The following is a 23650-nucleotide window of genomic DNA, read 5'->3' on the forward strand; positions in this document are numbered from 1 at the left end:
GTGCTAATCATCACCTCATCTGCTGGAGACCGCTAATAAATCAGAATGTCATTTACATATTAACCTACAAAGAACAAAAACATCTACCTCCTCTCCCTTTGACAGATTGCACGGCACACGCCCTTTCTCTGGATTTGATGTTTGGTTAGTTTTCTCCGTCTCTCTCTCATCCCCTTCTCATCTCCTTTCTTTCCAGGTATCTGTCCCTCTTTCTCCCCCTCTTTTCTCTGTCTTTCCTCTCTGTGACCATTTTTTTCTCTGTCTGTATCTTTGATCTGTATGACTTTAATTTATATTCTATTAAGTGCTTGATCTAAGATACATCCTGGGTGGTACATTCATGTCCTCAAATGGCTGAGCTTGGTATGGAATGATTTAAATGAACAGACTGGTCTGCTCTGGGGGAATCTTTTGTCCTTGAGTTTGCCTCAGATCCTCTCTGGGTTTGTCCCAAAGGATGCACAAGACTGTTTTCTTCTAATATGTCCCTGAGATCAAAGGCTTCTCCCCCAAAGACAGCATGGAGCCATGTATCAGACAAATCAAGGGGAGTCGTGGACGTTGGGGAGGTGATGTTAGACTTCAGTGAGATCCCAGAACTTCCTCACTGGCTGCTAACGACAGCCTTCTGCCTTCTACCTTCTGGCAGGAATTGGTATGGTTTTGGGCTTGAACTTCTGGATTTGAGTGGTTTTTTTCCCTTTCATGCTCTTTTTTTTTTTTTTTTTTTTTTTTTTTTCTTTCATGCTCTTTTGAGCTCTCATTTTTTGTCTTGGTCTCAGAGTATGGCAAAGGCAGCGGTTTATTCTCCATTCTGCTTTTCTGGAATCCCGCCCAGTTGCAGAGCTGACAGCTCACCTTGGGCGGATCAAGTACTTCAACGGCACTGTTCTGTTTATTACCTATGTTTCCTGCCTCTTTTACAATGCAATTTCCTTATCCCCTGATGCGCTTCCCTGTCTTGCTTACCTGACACCATTCAGATCACCTTTTTGAACCTCCTGTGGGCATCTCCACCTCTGTGAAACCTGCCCTTACCTTCCTGTGCCCCTTCTCCCATAGAAGGTTCATACAGACATTCACTCATTCAACCATGTTCATTGCCAGGTGAACAAAATCACTATGGTTCCTGTTTTATGAAACTCATCATCCAGTGGAAGAAACTAAACAGCCCAACGCTTTTCCTTCCTGCCTCCTATCATTGAGCTCTGTTAACTTTGCTCCCAAAGGGTACATGGACCTCTGTCCTCCCCCTCTCCGTTGTCATCTCATCTCACTAATCCAAACCAGCAATCTGTCTCATTTGGATACTGCAAGAATACCACAAGCTTTTCTTTTACTTATTTTCTTTCTTCTTTGGTTATCACGATTGCCTCTGTCCCGCTCCAATGGAAAAGCTTGTTTTCACCTCAGGTCTTTCCCATGGCTGCCCCTTCTGTGTGGGTGTCCTTTCCACCAGGGTTTGCCGAGCAGTATTCTTATGCAGATCTCAGCTTGGTACCACCTCTTTGGAGAGGCCTTTCCTTTCCATGTGACCATGACACACTGTTCCACAACCCTATTTTAATTCTCAGCACATCACTATTTATTCACTCACTACCTTGCTCAGGTACTTATTCCTCGCCAATCTCCTCTTTCTGGAAACGAAATCCCTGCTCTCCATGAGATGCACATCTGTTTTGTGCTTTGATGCAAATTCATTTTCTAGCAAGGTGCCTGGCACATAATGGGGCTTAATAACTTGTGTGGAGTGAGTGAACCAATCCATCAATATATAATTACAAATTAGGATAAAAGCCATGTAGAAAAGGCACAGGTCATAGAAACAGAATAACCGCAGCGGTGGGAAGAGACACTCAGCTTGGGATGGTCTGGAAATGAAGAAATGAAATCCAAGTGGTGATGGGAGTCTAAGGATAAAGAGACACCAGAGAGAAGGTGAAGGTGTCTGGGCAGGGTGGATAGCCTGAGCAAGAGGAAGGAGGGTGGGAGGATGGAGAATGAAAGAAGCCCTGTGTGGCCAAGGGACGGATAACAGAAATTGAGGTTGGAAGAAACCTAGAGAGGCCTCAAGAGTCTTGCTGGCCATGGTAAAAAGAGTGGAGCACATCTGCATGATGTGGATGACACCAGGGCCGTGCCACAGGCTAATCCGTATGCCAGCAAATCGTTCCAGTGCTGGGCAGAACACAGACTGGAGGAGGTGGCAGTGGGCTCAGGAAGGATGCTTAGGAGGTTCTTAGCGATGTCCAGGTAAGGAATGAGGGTGGCAGGTGGGACAGGATGGCAGGTCTGGAACACACTGTGAAAGCAGAATTGAGAGAATTTGCACACGGACTGGGTAAATGACTCTTTTCTGGAAATAATATCTCTACCACACACGAGGTGCACACACACTGTGGTAAGAAGACATGCTCTATCCGTCTAGGGACACCAGCCTTCTGGTGTCCTGCCTAAACATGAGGATTCTTGAATGAACACAGGACTCTGGCACCCCCAGGCAATCACAGCACATCTTTCTCACCCCAAACCCTGCATGTTCCTCTTCTGGATTCTTTCTCTACCTGAGACATCACCAACTTCCTAACAGAGAGGTGGACAAATAACTATTTATGTGCCAAGCTCCATATTAAATGCTTTCAGTCCAGTCTTCTCACTTAATTCTTTCAATGATCCTGGGAGATGTTTCCTCACTTTTCCAGGTGAAAGGTCATATCACTAGTAAATGGAAAATACTCAAGATATTCTAAGTTAAAATTCAGAATTTTTTCCCTTTCATCCCAGCTGGCCTTATTAGGACTCATAGCTTGGGAATAACATTGGTCTCCTCCTTCCCTCTTCCAACTAGCTACCCCCAGTGTCCATCACCTGTCCCTTCCTCTCCTCTCCATTCTCCCTTCTACCACTGACAACTCTGCCCTGTTTTCTGTGTAGTTTCCATCCTGCCAAGCTGGCAAGCAGATGAGGAAAGCATCACCAGTGAGACACATCTTCTATTAATGTCTTCAAGACTAAGTGGTCCACATTAGACCTATGTTTTTTTTCTAACGTAGATAGGGTTTGGCACATTTGCTTCAGCTTAGGTGCCCTTGGTCTCCCCAAATGCAACATGAACTAGAATGCTTCCTATCGATTAAGTAATTTAAGGAAATCTGACAGGACTCCTAACCTAGGAATGCTGTAATGAAAACCCCGCATGCAACAGAAAATTAAACTGAGAGACCTCAAGACTGAAGGCTGTGATTCTATGATTTGGGGCCTTATCAAAGAGTTTTGCAAAGACCTTACAGAAAATGACTTGTGTGCATGCTCCGCTGTGAAGGGAACAGTCGTGTTCTGTGGTCCCATCAGAGCCAGCAGGTGGAATGGCCGTGGAAGGGATTCTTTCCCCAGAGGTATGTTTTTCATCCAAGTTCTGCCATTTGGAAGCTGGTATCTCACACTCTGAATCCATTTTCCCATTACTAAGTAGACACAATTGCAACTACTGCAGAAGGCTACTGTGAGAATTAACCAAGGTAATGGTTACAAAAAGCACTGTGCTAAGTAAAACATGGTCCAGACCATAGTTACTATGATGGATTACAAGTTTGGATAGACTCAGAGGGTATCAAAGGCAACCTACCACGATCTGTGGAATTAAGAAATATGCTGGTGAGATGGTCTAAATGCACCTAAACTGTAGATCCAGACACTGCTGGGTAGGGACCTTGGTTCTACCACTTAATCACTGTGTGCAGATTAATATTCTTTTTTTTTTTTTGGTACCGAGGATTGAACTCAAGGGCACCCAACCACTGAGACACATCCCAACCTATTTTGTATTTTATTTAGAGACAAGATCTCACTGAGTTGCTTAGCTTCTTACTTTTGCTGAGGCTGGCTTTGAACTAGTGATCCTCCTACCTCAGCCTCCTGAGCCACTGGGATTATAGGTGTGCATGTCCATGTCTGGCTGATTAATATTCTTAGTCTCTCTAAGTCTCAGTTTCTTCAAGACCAAATAGGAATTATAACAAGGGTTTGTTTGAGAATAATTATATGTTACATGATAAGCATCTAATAGATATTTTCTCTTTAATGCAGGATATTAATATAGCATAGTGATTAAAAAGCAGGGATACTATCACTTCCTGTGTGACCTGGGGTAGGTTATTTAATATTTTATAATCTCAGCTTCCTCACCTCATAGTCATGAGGAGTAAGTGGACTTATCCACAGAGAACATTCAGTGCAGTATGCAGTACCTGCACTCTAATAAGAGCTCAATAAATTTCAGTCGCTGAAGTAGTTTCTATATCAGACTGCCTCTTTCAAGTCCTGCCTCCACCATTGATCAATCATGTGACCCACAGGCAAATTATTTAGCATTTCGCTGACTCAGTTTCCTTCTGCAACAATGCAACAATGACCATACATGGTTCATACTATGGTCATGAATATGAAATAAAACAATCTATGTGAATACGTGGCCCAGTGCCTGACATAGAGTAAAAGTCTAAAAATGTGACCTATTATTGCTGCACCATGTTGGTGTTTGTCTCAGTCCATTTTCTGTTGCTATGACAGAATACTTGAGACTTGATAACTTATTAAAAAATAGAGATTTATTTAACTAATGGTTTTGAAGGCTGGTAAGTCTAAGAATATGGCATGGTATCTGCTCAGCTTCTGGTGGGGGCCTCATGCTGCATCATAACTTGGCAGAAAAGCAGAGAGGCTGTGGGTGAATGCAGAATTGACAAAGCACTTTATAACAACCAGTGTAGCAAGAATGATCTCATTCCCATGAGAAAGGCAGGAATCCCTCTTAATATCACTTCTAAAAGACCCTCCCACACTGTTACATTGGAAATTAAATTTTAATATGAGTTTTGGAGGGGACAAACCACATGCAATTGGTGTGAGTGATATCCTCGCCACATGCCATCATTCCCAACTTTCCAAGGGTTACCTGTGGAATATTAACTGTTCTACCACCTGTTAATTGTAAATAAGGAAAAGACCTGTCTCACCAGGTTCTGCAATGGGTCAGCCCTAAAACATGTTCAAATGGAAGGGACATCATTACCATTATGTTCTGCCCGCGGTGGCCGATGCTTTTGTCTCGGCAATCATGCCTCCTCCTCCACCTGCCCATTTTTTTTGATCAAGGTCATTCGTTTCTGTCTCCAGAGCTTCATCCAGTTTGGAGGGACCACTCTTCCCATTTATCAAGGTCACTTTGAATTCTCATCACTATCTTTCACAGTGTTAACAACACTGCCCAAATCAGTGCCTGCTCTCTATCATCCCTGCCCCTGATAGATGCCAGATAACAGTGACCCTGGGAAGACCCTTCCAGCAAGAGTGGATACATCCAACCGTCATTGATCATCCCCCGCCCGTCAGAGTGCTTGGGCCAGCTGGCCACCACTAACACACAACACGGAAAAAGCCACAGGGACAGAAGTGAACACCTCACTGAAGTTCATGTCAATTATGGCTCTGTCTCCTGATCCTCCCCCTGCCCTCCTTTGTCATTCATTTCTTTAGCCTTTCACTCAACAAACACGTATTAAGCACACTTACCATGGGAAGCACGATCTAGACACCAACATGATTAATACACGGTCCCTCTCATCGGGGGTTCTTAGGTGGTAACAGGTTTCTCTCTGTTATAATCATCTGATTATAGGCAGGAATACTTTGCTTTGCAGACAGCCAAATTGGTTACCACCCCAAGTGAACTCACGATTGTTTTCTCATTCACTGTACTTAGAATCAACTGAAGTATTTGGTTTTAATAAAATGTATTTACATATAATAATTCCTAATATTTGTAAAGCAAATACACATTCACATCTGGTATTCAAATGGATCTTCATAATAGTTTTATGAGGAATGGTATTATTATTTTCCCCAGTTTTGTAGAGAGAAGGTAGAGAACCAAAGAGCTGAAGAAGCTGGGTGCTGATTCATGCCTACAATTCTAGCTACTAGGAGCCTGAGGCAGGAGGATTGCAAGTTTGAGGCCGGCCTCAGTAACTTAGTGAGACCTGGTCTTAAAACAAAAAATAAAAAGGATCCCTGGGGATGTAGCCCCCAGGTTCAATACCAGTACTAAAACCAAAAACAGAAATGAACAATAAAACAACAACAGAAATCCAGAGTTATTTTTTTAAACTATACTTTTTTAGTTATTGATGGACTTTATTTAATAAATTTATTTGTATGCAGTGCTGAGACTCAAACCCAGTACCTCACACATGCTAGGTAAGCACTCTATCACTGAGCCACAACCCCAGCCCCTCGAAGAATTTCTAACAGGTCAATGTGATACACTCAATATTGAACCAAGTTCTTCTGGTTAAGGTTTGTGTATCTTCCACATATTCCTCCCTTTGACCTACATCTTGTCATTCATTCTGATGCTAGAGAGCAGAAGCTTAGACTCTAGCAGGGGTGGAAAGACCACCAACAGTTATTGAGTATTTACCAGGTAGAAACCGGTGAAGCACTTTAAAAGCACTATCTAGCTTAATCAGGAGAGAACTGTGAAAAGGATCCTATAATCTCCAGCTTACAAGGGAAGAACTGAGGTTCAACCATGATAAATAACTTGCCCAAGGTCACACAGCTGTACATCACTGCAATCAGGAGTCAAACTCAGACATGGGCCATCTTAACCAACACACTGCAATGCCTCAGGGATGTCTTAACCTAGGGCTTTTCAAATTGCAGGCCATAGACCAGCAGTAGGTCAAAGAAATTCACTAGGTAATGGCTAGCATTTAGTAATATTTAATAAAACAATACACAAGGATGTAACATATCAGAGGGCATCACTCAAAGTATAGCTAAATATGGAGACTTTTTTTTGATGAACATGTGTGGGTTTGGATCATGATGTAAAATGTATTTCCTGCTGGGAGCAGTAGTGCATGCCTGTAATCTAAGTGGCTCAGGGGCTAAAGCAGGAGGATCCCAAGTTCAAAGCCAGTTTCATCAACTTAGCCAGGCCCTAAGCAACTGAACAAGACCCTGTCCAAAAACAAAATATATGAAAGGGCTGGGATGTGGTTCAGTGGTTATGGGCCTGTGGATTTAATTCCTGGTACCAGATAAAAATATATATTTTTTTAATTTTTTGGGGTGGTCAGAAGATAATGAAAACACTGTTTGCTCAGTGTACTGTAGGGACTATAGATGTGTACTTAATCATGTTAAACAAAAGAAAAGTCATCAGTGGCAATAAGAGAGGCCTTGGGAAGTGTATGAGTTGGGGTTCTAATGAGAAACAGAATCAAAAGTATATTTCTAGCTCTAGTTATCCTCAAATAAATGAATAAATATATTATTAAAGGGATTTATGTAAGAAATTTGCTCACACAATTATGGAATCTGACAAATCCCAAGATCTTTAGTCAGGAAGCTAGAGACCCAGGAGAGTAAATACTGAACACCCACAATTCCTGAGCACGCAGGGAAGAGACACACAGATCCCTGCTCTAGAGAAATGTGCAGTTAAGAATATACAAAGTTTGAATAGCAACGAGTACAGTAGAAACACAAAGGAGGGGCAACCCATCTTTTCTGCCCCTTCCATTTTATAAGCCCCAAAGATACTCAAGTCTTATCTTCCAAAATTAGCAGGAGAGGTGCTGACCTGGGAATCAGGGCACGGGGCCTTCTCAGTATGGGGAATGGCAAAGGAGTGGCAGGACCCGCAAGGGGGTGAGGGGAGAAGCAAGGAATAAGTACCCCCAAGGTTCCCCCAAGGCTTGCCCTGGGCCAGGGTGAACATGAGAACAGTTCTGTGGCTGGGTTCTGCCAGGAAGTGACAGTAACGTTAGCCAGGAAATGGACGCAGTGTTGGCCTCTCAGAAGCCAAGAGAGGGTGGCCAGCGGCAGGAGCCAAGCACAGACGATCTTGAGAATAGGGGGCTCCCTGCCCTGGAAAGCCGGCCAGCACCCAGGTGAGCGTGCACTGACCTGCTCACGTGTCCAGCCACCTTGCTCCCTACTATTTGAGCTACGTGCTGGTCCCTGGGCACACCACTCTCACTTTCTCTTTGGGACTCTGCACTTCTCCCGGCTCCCTGCCTCACCTAACACGTCCTCATCCTAGGTCTCAGCCTAGCTTGGCAGGGATTCTTCGGACAGTCATTCTGTCTCCCTGGTTCTGGGTTGGGAACCTGTCTTAGGGGCTTGGGTGTTTTGGGGACTTTGCTCTGTGTGTCACAGTATTGCAACCACCTGTTTCCAGGGTGCATCCAATTAATGCTGTATTCACAGTCCCACCCAGAGGCAGAGGCTGACCCACAGCAGAGACACAGTCCCTTTCTAGCTGGGGGGGTCAGAATCCTATGTAAGCTGCACATTCTCTGGACCTCTCCTACAGAGTCCGGGGTGGTACCCTAAAAGGTCTGAGACAAACTGGACAATGAAGGGAGTAAGGTCAGCAGAAACCTGATTGCCAAGGGTCCTGTATTCATGGCCAAGCAGTCTGGGATGGCCCAGCAGGTTTTTTGCTGTGCCCGCTATCCAACCAGTCACCCCGAACAGACTCTCACTGGATTCTAACAAGCTCTGGGCTTTATCCCTAGTTACCATGACAACGGGGCTTCACGGTGATGGATGGTATTGATTGACTGACAGACTCCTGGTGTCTTGGCTCTGTCCCCATTCCCCTTAAGTCATCTGCATACACATGGAACTGAGTGACACTCTGCCATCCTTATGATTTTGAATTTCCACCTCTAATATCATTGAAAATGGATTTGTATTTAAAGGAGAAAAGCTGAGATGATGTAAAAATTCTTCCCAGAGCTACCCTTAGCACTCTGCCCCACAGGCAACATAATGTAGCATAGAGAACATGGGCTTTGGACACAGACCTTGGTCCTATTTCACTTGGTTATTTACTTATTACATAATTTTTGGCAAGTGACTTTAACTAATTTTAAACTATCAGGACTTACTCCTCTCTAAAATGGGAATAATTCCTATTATGGAGTGGCATTGAATAAAATGGAGAATCCCTACCTGGCACATAACAGGCACTTATCAAATTAGGATGTTCACTTCTTCCTCTTCACGCATTGGTGGCCCAACAGCTTATACTGCAGGCATGTTGATGAAGGAAACTGACCTCCTCTGCCTCCCTCTTTCTCTAACTTCCAGATTAGACTCAGGAGCCAAGAGCCTCAGCATAGCCTGGGGCACTTCCAGCAACAGTAACAGCCCTTGACCACTATTGCTAGTGCCAGCATGGATTAATTCGCGTAACCCTCTCCCACCTTACAGGTAGGAAGACAAGCACAGAGAGATCGAAAACTGCCCAGGTAGTAGTTGGAAGGGGTGGGATCTCAGCTCAGGCAGTTTCGATTTCAGAGCCTGGCCTTCAGTGTGCTGCCTCTGAGCATGACCCAAACTAGCCAGAAGAGCCAGAATATCTGAAGACAAGCCCATGTCAGATAGGCGAAGGCCTGGGCCTGCAGCCCCAACATTGCCCCTGGGAGCACAGCTGCCTTGCCCTGAGCTTCCTTGTGTAATGAGCAAGTCAGGGAATGAAGGGCTTGGCAAGGCTCCTTTTTAGGACCACTGTGCCCGTTATGGCGCATGATGAGTGTTTTCCTGTAGAGTGCCATTAGCATGACCAAATGGAATGGCCCTGGAGCTGGGTAGAGCATGCCTTGCTTCAAAGACCTGGATCGTGGGCAAGTCACCTAGCAGCAATAGCTAAGATTTCTTGCACACTTAATTGTGCCAGACATTACTTTTAGGGATTCATGTATAGAAATCCTGATCATTCCCATTTTCAAGACTGGGAAAATGAGACCCATGAGGTAAAGTAACTCAGTCACATTATTAGTTAATGGCAGAACTCTGTCCCCAGAGTCCACATTCTTAACCAAGGTAGCTATGGCCTTTCCTAGTAAGTCTGTAACATGGATAAGTCCTCTTTGCTCGAAAGGATGCTGAAATGAGATAAAGTAGTTGGAAGTGTTTTTAGAAAATATCAATCCTCATCAAGCATAAGATACTACAAAGCTGTGCTTCAAATCTTCAATTAAAGGAAGGCCTGTGATTCCCCATTTTAGAGGTATTGTCTAGAGAGGCTGAACACAGCAATCCCTAGCACTCCCCGGGGGCTGGGGCTGGGCCAGGCTCTCTGCTGAACCACATGAACCCAAGAGATGACTTAGGGGCTTATTTCTAGTTTAGTAGGAAGAACGGGTCAAGAGGTTGAAGATTACTAGGATATGTTAAATACAATGCTGCCGGGAAGCAGAGGGTTGTTGTGGGGAACTTTGTGGAGTAAGAAAAAGCTCTCTGGACCTGAATAGAAGAAGCTCCATCAGAGACGAGGAGACTTTCTAGCCGGAGGTAACAACACATGCACAGGCCAAGAGGTCCTTTACCATTCTCAGGGGGTTAGGAAGAAACGTGAGTTTCAATGGATAAACGAAACATAAAAGAGGGCAGGGTAGTTAGCCAACACTTCCCAGCTAGCCCAGCCACCGGCTCCCCAGTCACCACGATGGCAGGAAATGGGATATATAATTCTCTTTTCTCTTCTGAGGCTGTCTTTGGGGGCAACCAAGGTAAAAAAGGAACATAGCAGATAGATGAGAACAATCTGAATGGTATTTTCTTGTCGCACCTGCTATGTTCTGCCTGATGCTTCTAATCTGAGAATGACAGAGGCTTTCTGTGTTCTGGCACCTCAGAAGTCAAGCTGAGGTTCTGCCTCAGAGCCGTATGGATGTAGTAGTCCCACGGAGGCAGGAAGACAGCTTTTGGACCTGTACCATGGCCAAGGTCAAGAGGAACAAGCCATAGACATGGTGGCCAGAGGCCTGTTCTTTTGAGCCTCTCGGGATGGAGTGGGAAGGACCTCAGGGCCCCTGCACTTCCTTGGGAAGGTCACATTTGATCCCCCTCTTTTCCACCCTGGAGTGCAGGTCATACTGGCTTTTCTGAGCAGAATCTTGCTGCTGGGGACAGACACAGTCTTCCACATGGTGTCCCTCTGATCTCAACCTCCTAACTTTGGTTTCATCCCTGTCTGTGCTGGGTATCCCAGCATCCCGCTCCTGACCCCCAAGGCAGCCTTCCCTGGTCCTGCCGCCCTGAATCCAGGTCCTCCTAAGCACAGTAACTGCCTCTTTACACGTCCACTTCCCCACACTTGACTCCATACTCATCGACTTTCTTTAGCACCCTGTATTTCCAGGAGATCTTGTGCATGATAGAAACCATTAGGTACTTAGCAAGACCTTCTCAAATGTTCCTAAAGCTGTCTTGCATGTTCCTAAACTTTCAGAGTCTCAGCATTGGAGGAGACCTTAAAAGACCACGGATCTTTTTTAACACTTCAAATCTTTTGGCTGTCCTCTGACAGGCAGTCTCCCTTTGCTTGGTCTCCCTGCCCCCAGCAATGGGGAATCACCGCCCCTTGAGATAACCCATCTCTGTCTGGGCTCTGACAGTCGTCATGGTCTCTCTCACATTGAACTTGAATCCACCTTCCTAGAGCTTCTGTCCTTTTGGTGTCTGTTTTTGCCCTTGAAACCACACTAAGAAGCCTTTATACATTCCTTTTCCTCACAACACCACTCTGGAGAGTCTAATCCAGTCCTATTGGTCACTTCAAGAGAGCTTTCTTCACTCCTTCAGATAACCATTCCCAGTCCCTTCAAAGATTCCTAAAGGAATGTGACTTTGCATTTCTTCACCCTCATGCTGCTGCTTCTCTGCTTTTTCTCTATTATTATTAATTTTTATTTTAGTGTGGTAAGAAAACATAACAGGACATCTACCTTTTTACAAAAATTTAAGCATTCGATACAACATCATTAACTCTAGGGACAGTGTGTACAAATCTCTTGAGCTTATCATCTTGCAGAACTGAGATGTTATGTCTATCGATTAGCAACTCACCTTTTTTGCCATTCTCCAGCCTCTGGCAACCATATGGTCCTCTTTAATTCTAGAGTTTGACTACTTCAGATGCCTCAAGTAAGTAGAATCATGCAGTCCCTGTCTTTCTGTGCTGGCTTACTTCACTTAGCAGTGTCCTCGAGATTCATCCATGCTACCGTATATTGCAGGATTTCCTTCTTTTTAAAGGCTGCATAGCATTCCTTGGAGGAAACTCTGTCTTCCTACTTCCTTTTAAAAGTGTGGCTCCCGGAAGTTTTTACCAGCTCTGGGTTTCTCTTACCTGTGGAGAGGAGTGTGAGATTATCCCCTTCTTTATTTTACTGCTTAGAGTTTCCACCTGACTTCCTCACCCAACTGAGCTGGGAGTGATCTAAAACTCTAAGGCCTTTTCTCCTGTTCTTGCACTAAGCTCTGTGCATCCCACAGTGTGCTTCTCCATTTGGTATTTTGTCCCAACCAAGTTGCATTTTGCTATGCATGTTCTGGGTAGCCCACCTAATCTCCTGAGGGTTTTTTGGATCCTGGTTGTTTGCCTGAATTCCTAATTCTTATTCTGAGCAGATGTGATGAGCCTGGCTGCTCTTTCTGCATACAAAGTATCGACAAAGGCTTTTATGGCCTAGGTAGTTGCCAGCACCTTGGGGTAAGCCACCAGAAGTTCTCAGTGAACCATGGCACTTAAAATCTGGTCCTTAATTCACTGCATAGAAATAATCTGAGATACTAGTGTTTTTAAAAAAAGATTTCTGATTTTCCAGAAATATAGCATCAGAATTGGTGGAGGTCAGCCCAGGAACCTGTATCTTTAATCAAAATACCACATAATCTCAGTGTGTGGCAGGTTTGGGAACAATCAATTCCAGAGTTTACTGAGTTCCCTGCCTTCTAAAGCGCAGAACAAAGTCTAGTTTGATGCAGTCCAAGGCTAACATCTAGGAGTCCAGCCTGTTGAGTCAGGAGTGAAGCAATGGTAGAGTATTGCCTGGGTCTCCAGGTAAGGTCAGTCTACCCAGACACACCAGCTTTCCACAACAGCTCCAAACCTTTCTCTGCTCTGTCCTCCACACCCCCCTGAGTCGTTCCTTTTGTCTCTCTGGTTCCGTGTCCTGTCCTCCAATGTCAGTTTCAGCTCCTGGATTCAGCATAGGTCTGACCTCCCCTGCCCTCACTCTGGGTTTGTTGCAGACTCTCTGCAGACAGCTCTGACTTCAGTGTCTCCCATAGCTTCTGCTGAGAGGTGCCTCTCTAACCCTGGTGCACTGAAACAAGCAACTCCTGGGATACAATTTAAACTTCAGCTAGTGCATCGCCCCAAACTTCCTAGCTGCAAAGGCAGGATCTTACTTATTCAGATTCATATCCTATTCAGATCAGCTTTATTCCAAGATATTTATGTTGCCCAATATATATTGTGCTGGAGAAGGGAGGTACACAGTAGGTGTTTACTAAACTTTTCCTTCAGTAGAATTATTTCGTCTGATGCAATAGCTGGGATGAGTGAGAACACTGTGGGACTTGGAGCCAAGCTGACATGAATGTGCATTTAGCATTCCTGTTTTCAGCTGTGTGGCCGCAGACACGATAATTAACCTTTCTGAGCCTCCAGCATCTTCACTCTACGAGAGAAGTGTGGGCTCAATGTCTGAGGGCACTTGAGCTCTCAGGTCCTGTGATTCCTTAATAAGTCACAGATCTCCCCTTCCTGGCTGGCACCGACGTCAGGGTCCTCAGAGGGCAATCCTTTGTAGTCAAGTCCTGCAGCTCAAATCAGGCTGGAATTCTCTTCTCCCCGGGGCGCACAGCAGGCTGTGGGCAGATCCTTCATGAGCATAATCACTCTGCAGGCCTCGCCAGCCTCCGCTAATCACCGACTGTCACTCCGCCACTCACCTAAGTAGTCACTCTGGCTTCTGCCCATGAGCTCCTTTCATCCACTTTTGTTGATCACTGTTGAAGCATTTTTAATCAAAACAATTAAATATGCTAAATCTTCCTCAATTAGCTATGCATTAAAAATTAAAAGCGTTTGGATGGAAATGGCAGAAGGAGCCCTTGGCTTGTGCGGAGGGCTTGTGCCTGGAGTATCACTTCCCTCAGGCACTTTCCGCTCTGGAGTTGTTAGGAAGGGGACCCCCCCCACAGTGACAGAGGGCTGAAGCTGAAACAGGTCTGGGGAGGGCAGCCCCTTGTCTCCATTAATGGGAGACTGAGGCCCACTGAGATCTGGCCCTTCCCCAAGCTCACGGAGGGTGTCGGTGCCTGGGACTTGAATTTCTACTATTTTTTCCACTGGAATCCCTTACGGAAGGGCTCGTGGTTTTCATTTATTCAAGAGTCCTTTTTTTTTTTTCTTTTTTTTTTTTTCCATTCATCAGTCATTTTTTCTGAATACTTCCACCAGGGCAGGCGCTGTGTGGCTATACTAGTGAGAAAATGGGGACACAGGTACAAGTCCTTGACCTCACAGACTGCCCTTTAATGGAAGATAGGGGCAAATAAAGTTTGATTCTCAATGCCCTCTTGAAAATAGTGAGTTTAATTCTCAACTCAATTGAAAGGCCTGAACTATTTTTCCTTTGTTCTTGCCAGAAAAATAATCTGCCAACTGGTAATTACTTCATGTTGCTTTCAAAGGAATTATATTTTGAAATACAAACTCTCGCTTACAACTTTCGGAAGACCCCGTAAACTACAGATAAAGTTGACCTCTAAAGGTGGTCCACATCTTGCTTCCGTCTACTTATCTAACCTTGTCTTATGAGGCCAGCTCAGGCTTGGGAACCAGCTCTGTTCATTGATGAACTGTGTAATCGGGGCAAAATGGTCTTCCTGCTTTAAAGAGCACTTCCTCATCTGTGTAAGCAAGTTCTTCAGTGGGTCCTTCAATGAAGACAAATTCAGAGGCAGCTCATGGGGGCCAAGAGTCCTTGTGGGGTTCAAGGGCAGGCAGATGTACCACGGTGATCTAGCCATCTTCTAGCAGAAATCTGACCCCTCTATGGTACCAAGAGGACCTGGACAGAAAGAACTGTGATGAGCATTAGGATACAAAGAACATTGATAGCTCTGAAAAAAGTGTGGATTATTCTGATCCAAAGATGCTCCCAGGAGTAAATGATATTTGAATGGGAGCTTGAGTAGACTTTGGAAAGAGTGAAGGAAGAAGGAGGAAGACATATATATTAAGGAGCAATCTGTGAAACATGGTGATAATCATGGGCAAGGCACCATGCTAGGCCTGGGTCCACCTGGAGATGGACATACTGGAATTGGTGCCTCTAGGAGGCTCAGTAGACAATGGGCAAAGGAGGAAACATTAACATTTTTTAAATAATTTATTTATTTTGATTCATTGTAAAAAAAATGGAGTACAACTTGTTTCTCTGGTAGAATTCACATGTTTTAAGCATCAAGTGTACAATATATATCCATTCTCATTTCAAGAAATATTTGAAATGGAACCATACAGAAGATAAAACTAAAATTGTGTTCGAGCATGGGCACTTCAACCCAGGTCTCTCAGACTCTAAAGCTGAAGTTCACTTTTGCCACTGTGAGCTGGTTATACTGTCTTAACTGTCTTTAGTATCTCATAATTTTGTGGTTTTCTGTCTCCTTGTTGCAGGTATCACCAGTAAAGACGTTCAGACATGCATTGGAGGTGCCATGGGCTTTGTATATGACAATACTATAAAAATTGGAGGAAGTTTATCAGGAGAACATTGTGAAAAATTTGGAGGTGGCAAAATTGGCAAGTGTTAAGCAATGGGTCTCCCTAAAAGAGAAGCCAGCCTTTCCTTTGAACAATCAAGGAATGAAAATGATTCCCCGCCCCGTCCCCGACTAGTTCCATTCCAGTCAACAGTCACGCTGCAGATGCTAGATGCCCCACACCATGCATGTAGTAGCTGCATTTTGAATCCCCCATGCCCCTGAACCACCTTGGAAATATTTGACTTGGTACAGAGCAATCCCCCAACTCCCACCCTCAGATTTCAAGTACTAGACAAAGATTCACACAAGAACTGGGATGAAGGGGATGTGTAGGCAGAATTTGAAAAATGGTCTGTCGGAATGAAGACTCATCAGATAATAGTCCTGAGGGAGGAAAGGAGCTGTAGGGAGAAGAGACTGTGGTTACCAAGTCCAAGCAAATTAATACGGGTGTTCATGTTTTCATTCACTCGTTCATTCATCAAATATGCACTGAGTATTTTTTTCCATGAGAGAGGCAGAGGGTTTGGGGATTAGGAAAGAGCTTATAGTGCATACTAAACCCATTCACAATTCATCTTTAGTGCTAGGTTGTCATGCCTTAGGGCCTTCAGTCCCAAGGCCTCTGCCCCCTTCCTTCCTCTTGGCCAACACTCACCTTCCTAGACAACTCCCCTCACCCCCTACTGAGTATCTGACCACTTTCTGATGGCCCCCACTGAACGCCATGGTGAAAACCATCCTGGCACCTGTGATAGTTGATTGAGACTCTTGGGCCTATAGGAGGGTCTGAGTCAACTTTTGACTAGGAATGGATGAGTGGATGAATGACCACCCATTTTCCCATCCCTTTATCTTCCACATTGGGCGTGACTATCTTCTCAGTGTCTCTTCTACTCTAGAGGTTGAGTCTGTTTCTACCTCTTGGTCCTTCCTTCGGCCTTATCCTGCTAGTTAGCCAAGCAGAGCAGAAGACGGGAAGCAGCTCTGAGAGAGAACGTCAGCTGCTCTCTATCTCCTTAGTGGAGCTGGGCAGCTTGTTCTCTGGCTTTTTGGGAAATGAGCTAATGCAGTTATCCTCTTGGTAGGAGAAAGAGACAAGCGGGCTGTGGCCGTGGAAGACGTCATTTCTCGGGTGCAAGGTGGCAGTTCTGGCTGGGGCGGTGGCTTGACACAAAACATCAGCGCCACTGCATACCGTTCCTGGGGGAGATCATTAAAGTATAATCCTGTTGTTATCGATTTTGAGGTAAGTCTTTTCGCAGCTGAAGAAACCCTACGTCCATGAGGAATGAAAGTGAAGCAGACCAGATCATTTCATATTTCTTATTATGAGCCCATCAAAGAACAAGATTAAATGTAATGGCACACTGACTAGAGGGAGGGCGTGACTTGAGACCAGGCCTCGCGAGAGCTGGGGCCCAAAACTGACAGGCTCCTCAGGGCCCAGGCTTATACCAGTGGTCCTGGAAGTCCAGCAGGGTTAGGTCACATTCAACAAATGAAAACTTGTTTAATCATTAAAGTTGTATATGTCACAAAGGGATTGGCAGGTTGGCAGACTTTTTCTCTAAAGGGCCGGATAGTAAGTATTTTAGTTTTTGTGGGTCACATACAGTCTCTGACACACAGTGGGACGGGCAGTTGCTCTCTTTTCTCTTCTTCTTCTTTACAACTCTTTAAAAATATAAGTGTCATTCTTAGTTCAAAGACCATACAGAAACAATCTGTGGGTTCAACATGGACCCAGGTTGTAATTTTCTGTCCCTGTTCTAAATTATCTCATCTCCTCATCAGTGAACAGAATCTCTGGCATAGGTGTGGTTCTCCCCATTGAGAAGATTGGGAAACTGAGGCATGGGGTGATTGAGTGAGTTAAGGACACAGAGTTCAGTGGGGGTGGTGCCTGGATTTCAGACCTTTGGACTGAAACCCTTTGGAAGTTCTCACTTCCCTCTGTCCTAACACCCTCCTTCTAACAGTAGGGGTGATTTTGCTCCAAGGGGGAAATGTGTTCGTGTCCAGTGGTACTTCTGATTGTTACACCTTGCAGGGGACAAGGGCAGCACCACTGGAATCAGAGGCCAAAGCTGCTGGCAAACATCCTACAAGACTGAGCAACCCCCTGCCCCCTACACACACACACACACAAACACACCACACACACACACACACACACACACACACACACACACACACCCCAAAGAAATCCTGAGCTGGAATGTCAATAGTGACAAAGTTGGGAACCTGGCTTAAACTAGTAACTTCACAAAGGGAGTCAAACTACCAAAGCTGCAAAGGAAGTGGCTTATTCCGGCAGCTGTCCAACTGCTTCTGTTAATGCAGGGTCAAAAGCAGGGTAGTCTGTTTTTTAAAAAGTTTGTGTCTCAGCCTTTTAAGTGAAATTGTTTTCCCAACCATTTTCTCTCTATTTTCACCTGTTTTCCACATGCCTTTACAATCCCAGGTATGCATGTACTTCTCATAAAACATATATCAACAGTTAAACCTAAAAGCCTATCATACCACCCTGCTTTCTATGAAGAAAGAGGTCAGATGGATTAACCTTGCTTTCATTTCTTTGCCAATAAGTAAGGGACCACTTTCACGCCCCTGTAATTCACATAGGGTCTGAAAATTGCTATCATCAAGCTATTAGTGATTTGAGCAAAAACTGTAAAATTGATATCAGGAGAAATAGATAAACTTTCATGGTCAAAAGGTGAACTTTGTGTTTGCCTTGAGCAAAACTTCCAAAATGAAAACTGAGGTCCACAATTTAGAGACTGAATAATGTCTTTGCAAAAAAATGAGCCTGGTGTTTGGAAGGAAGGGGAAAGATAGAGTTTGAGACAGGCTCAGCTACCTTTTTTTGGTACTGGGGATTGAATCCAGGGGTGCTTAATTGCTGAGCCACATCCCCAGCCCGTTTTTATATTATATTTGGAGAAAGGGTCTTGCTGAGTTACTCAGGGCCTCACTGAGTTGCTGAGGCTGGTTCTGAACTCAAAATCCTCCTGCCTCAGCCTCCAGAGCTGCTGGGATTATAGGTGTGCGCTACTATGCCTGGCTTGGCCACCTTTGCCATGTGTGACCTTGGATAAGCTGTCTCACTCTGTGAGTCTCAGTTCCTGTTGATAACATGGGAATAGTATGCTCCATCACAAAGGTAGGGAGACAGGAGCAGGAACTTAGCAAATATCAGTAGAGGAAGCTGATTCTTGGAGGCTGCATAGCCAGGCCAGGAGCTCATAGCCTGCAGATGATGCCGATGAGGCCCACCTTGAGCCTGTCGGGCTGACTCTCACAACCCACATTGCTCCCCAAGAAGTGTGGATGTGACAAGTCACAGGCAGGTTTTAGAGCAGAGAAAGGACACAGCTGGCCCTGCTTGAAAAGGAGGATGCTCACAGGGAAAGGAAGGACAGACGGGAGAGGGTGCCGACAGGGAGGTCCCCTTAGGGGCTTGGGAGACCGGATGCCCAGCGTGGAGACAGGCCTTCCTCTCTCGTACATCCGCAGCGCTGGTCAGTGGTTACTCACAGCGGGCACTCCGAAGGTGACCGCGGGAGTCGCATTGCGTGTTTCATGCTGTGCACACTATGTTGCTGTGTTGTCGTGTGTGTGCCGCATGGCGGCTTACATTGCATTGCCGCCTGCTCTGCATCTGCTGGTTCCCCTGTAAGATGGGGATCAGATCACTGCCAATGTCTTCTGGGAACTCACACTCTCAGACCTTTCTCCACCTCTCTCCTCTTGGGAAAGTGCCACCAGCCCTCCCCAGGGTGGCCGCCGGCCCACTTCCGAGGGTCCTGAAAGGGGGAAGGCTGAGAAGGGGAACTGAGTGGAGTCCTGCTGCATGGCCAACGGGAAGTTGCCAACGGCCCTGGCCCTCCCTGGAACTGCGTCATCTTCGTCTTTAACCAGGGCCACAGGGCAGCCCATTCTGCACTGGTGTCCTAACAGTGGGGCCAAATTCCCTGAACTTCCAGTAAGTGATCTTCTCCCCTTGGCCAGGGGCCCAGCCAGTCCAGACATCACCTGCCTGGTGGCCTGGGCCGCAGCCCCTGACCATTCGCCAAGGTCTGTCAGTCCCTACTTCCAGGAACCAGTCAGGACTCTTGCAAGCGCCCTTGTTGACGGCTTCCAGAGGCATGTCCCATCGCGGGCCTCCCCTCCACATGCTGGGGACCCAGCAAAGCACTTTCCCTCTTGGGTTCCTCTCGTGCTTTTTTTTTTTTTTTTTTTAAACATCATCACATCTAATGAATGAAATGGTACTTTAATATTAGTTAAATTATTATCAATTAATCATTGATGTTAATTTAAAACATTAATTTCATTTAATATGAAATGGGATTTCATATTAATCTTCCCCCTTACAGTAGAACCTTACACTCATTTCTTCTTCAGGTCATCAAAGTTCTAGGAAATAGGGACAATGCGCATTTTATAGACTTAAAAGAGGGGTGGTGGAGAGTCCCCAGCCAGGCAGCTGGGAAGTAGGCAGAGGTTATTTAGTCTTCCCCATGTGACAGAGCTTTCCCTGGGTCACCTCCCGCCACTCTCCCAGTGAACCTGGAGGGTGGGATGGCTGTTCTCACTTTGCAGATGAGGGAGGGAGTCTCAGTGTGTCATGTGCCAAAGATCCCACAGCTGGAGGTAGGAGAGCTTGGGTTCGAAGCCAGGTTTTCTGGCTCCAGGTTCAGTCCTTTTTCTACCACATCTACTGCTTCTCAGCCAAAGGCAATTTTGCCCCCAGGGGACATTTGGTCATGCCATGAGACAGTTTTGATTATGACTGGAAAGGTATTGCTGGCATCTAGTCCACAGAGGCCAGGGATGCTACCAAATAACCTGGGATATGGACAGCTCACTTCTACCAGTAAGGAACTCTCCTACTGAATGCAGTAGTGCTCAGCCTGAGTCCTGCCCGGAGTGGGTGGCCTCAAATGCAAATGGTCCCAACCGCCTGCCACCACACTTCCCTTATTAGGGGATTGCTCAGCAATAACAACACAACCACTTTTATTAAGACCCGTATAAAAGGGTGACAATCAAAACCAGAAAATACACCCCATAACACAGACATACAAATGCATTATAAGCTTCCTGCTTTCTGAAAGTCCTGGAAGAGGCAGATGAATTGGCACAAGTGACTTCTAAGGTCTCTTTTATTCTGGGACTGGGAAAGCACAGGTTTTAGAGGCAAGAAAGTCCACATTCAGGGAGGCGCTGGCTCTTCACAGCTGTGTGATCCTGAGCCACCTGCTCGAACACTTGGAGCCTCCATTTATCTGCAAGGGGCGCTCAGTACCTATCCACAGCGTCGCTGCCCGGACCATAGCGGTAGGATCAAGTTAGACATCTGCCTCTGTGCCTGGCATGGAGCAGGCCTACCCACAGCTTGGCAGCTGGTTTGGGGCTCCTGGATCCCAGGAATGGGCCCTCGTTCTTTTTGTGCCTACAGATGCAGCCTATCTATGACGTGCTGCGCCACACAAACCTGGGGCCTCTGGAGACCAAACGCCAGAACCTGCGCCAGGCCTTGGACCAGTACCTGATGGAATTCAATGCCTGCCGCTGTGGGCCCTGCTTCAACAATGGGGAACCCATCCTGGAGGGCACCAGCTGCCGCTGTCAGTGTGGCTTGGGTCGCCAGGGCCCTGCCTGTGAGCGGATGGAGCTAGAGGGTAAGACCCTTGCATCCCACTCTGCTGGCCTGGCCCAGCTCAGAGAGGCCAGTGCAGAACAGACCTTAGGGCTTCTGGACCCTCCTTTCTGTCCTCTCTATATCCACCAACCTGGAAACCCACACTCAAGAGACCTATTGCTGACCTCCATGTTTAATGGCTCTTGTGCTTTCTCCCCGCCATCAAGACCCTTATTATCACATTCTTCTGGAAGCTAGAAGTGCAGACTTCAGGGGCTTCACTAGATTGGTTCTGGACTCTGAGGAGCCCGTGCCCTGTGCCTCTCTCCTAGCTTCTGGTGATGTTGGCAATCCTTGGGTCCCTTGATTTGTAGATGAGTCACTCCAGACTCTGCCACCATCTTCACAAGACATTCTTCCCTTTTGGTCTGTTTTCTTGTAAGCACACAAGTCGTTGGATTAGAGCACACCCTCATCCAGCATGACCTCATCCTAATTGGATTTCACCTGCAAAGATGCTATTTCCAAACAAGGTTATGTTCACAAGGAATGGGGATTTGGACTTGAACATGACTTTTTCAGGAACACAGTTCAACTCCTACAAGGACTGAGTGTTGTCTTTGCACTCTTAGACTAGCAAGGAGTTAAGACCAAAACAAGATTGGGGCAAGCAGGTTTTCATGTATATAGCTACTGCATGAACCAGTGGACACCAGGAAGGGTTAAAACTTTGTGCTGTAAAGATGAAGTGTGAGGACCTGGATATGAGTCCCAGCTATTGCACTATATTCTGGGGCTTAACTTTCTCATCTACATTCCTTTGAGCTCCAAGAATCCATACATGTCTCAATACCTACGCTTCCAACTTTGCAGGCACACAAAACTGTTTTTATATGCTGCATAGAATGATAGCAAAACACACGGGCTGCCAAAGCAATGTATAAATCAATCTCTTTTGGCTGCTGTAATACAGAAAATGTAAAGGAAGTGTGTATGGGTGAACCTAAGATATTTGGGTCCACAAAACCAACTGTTCAAAGCAAGCACAGGGTGGGTGGGGTGGGAGCCGTGTGGCTCCAAAGCCATGTGTAGAAAATGGATCGGTTGACTCAGTGGAAGTCAATTGTGTGATGCAGATGTCCCCAAAGCAAAAGGCTAAGTTAATAGAGCTGAAGAGCTAGAATGAGATGCTTATCTGATGTCCCAGGAGCTTTGCTCCCGGTGCACGCTTCATCAGACATTGGCCAAGCAACGTGGGCAATGGAGGGAATTCGGAAGATTCAGACCTGTGTTCCAAGAGGAAGAGCATGGAGAAGACCCAGGAGAACCCTGAGAATGACCATGTGGAAGGGATGAGACTTCTTTTGTGTGGCTGCTAAGATGACATTGTAGGACTAATGAAGAGAAAGAGCAAAGGAATTTTTATTTCAATGAGAAACAACTTCCTTCTAAGCACACCGTGGTATGTGTGTAGTAAGAGAGGGAGAAGGCTGACTACTTGTCAGGAAATTCTAGAAGGAATTCATTCATCCAGCGGATGGTAGGGTAAGATGGTCTCAGGGTCTCTTCCACTCCTGGAATCTCTGAGTCATACAGATGGGGTTAGCATGATGCTTGTGATCTGGAGAGGGTCGGGGACAGAGGGAAGCATTTGAAGCCCCAGCTTCTCCGCATCCATTCTCCTTACATTCAGTCATTGCAGACAGCTCATGGTGCTCCATTAACCTTGTTCCAAACAGGATATGAATGTCAGGTGGCCTTGGGGCTATTGAGCTAAACTTTCAGCCTGACAGAGAGTGGGTTGGCAAGGAAATCTAAGGCTGGGGAGTCCATCAACCACCATGGAGACCTATTAGAGTCCCTAGGAGTTTTCCCAGCAAAACATTGCCTATGGGGACTAAGTCACAGAGATGGGAGAAACAGAGACAGAGAATCCTGCTGTGGCTGCCCCATCAGGGAGCATAATTACAGAGCTGGAAGGGACATAGAGATAATCTAATCCAATGCTATTCACACTGTGATCTGAGGAGACTTGAGGTCCTAAGGGTTGCCCCAGAGGAGGGCGAGCCTGATAAACACCCCAGCTTCAAACAGAACAGTTCTCCTTTTATGTGACTTAAATGTTGGGGTCCATGGAAGATTTCATTTAGGAAAAAAGTAGTGATGAAAAAAATAATAAAGAATAGATTATTCTATCCTTCTCACATTATAGAATTGAAACAGCCTTGGAGAGGAAATGGGCTTGCCCGAGGGCAGAGAGATGCTGGTAGGAATTAGCATCCTGGACTGGATTCTACGATTTTCAGACATTCCACAGTCAGTGCATGTATTCTGATGCTCAGTGCAGAGAAT

The 23650-nt window shown here is 45.7% G+C and overlaps 1 protein-coding gene across 2 annotated transcripts in view; it reads left to right on the forward strand.

The window, feature by feature from the left end:
* The window catches only part of C8A (complement C8 alpha chain), a 68074-nt gene that overhangs the window by 37624 nt on the left and 6800 nt on the right, over positions 1-23650 (forward strand). For both annotated transcript variants that reach the window (XM_079101905.1, XM_079101904.1), the window contains exons 8-10: positions 15557-15682; positions 16734-16894; positions 21116-21338. In XM_079101905.1, the coding sequence (XP_078958031.1) occupies positions 15557-15682; positions 16734-16894; positions 21116-21338 (510 nt within the window). The remainder of the gene's footprint in view (positions 1-15556; positions 15683-16733; positions 16895-21115; positions 21339-23650) is intronic.

This window comes from Sciurus vulgaris (assembly GCF_902686455.1).
Source record: "Sciurus vulgaris genome assembly, chromosome: 1".
NCBI lineage: Eukaryota > Metazoa > Chordata > Mammalia > Rodentia > Sciuridae > Sciurus > Sciurus vulgaris.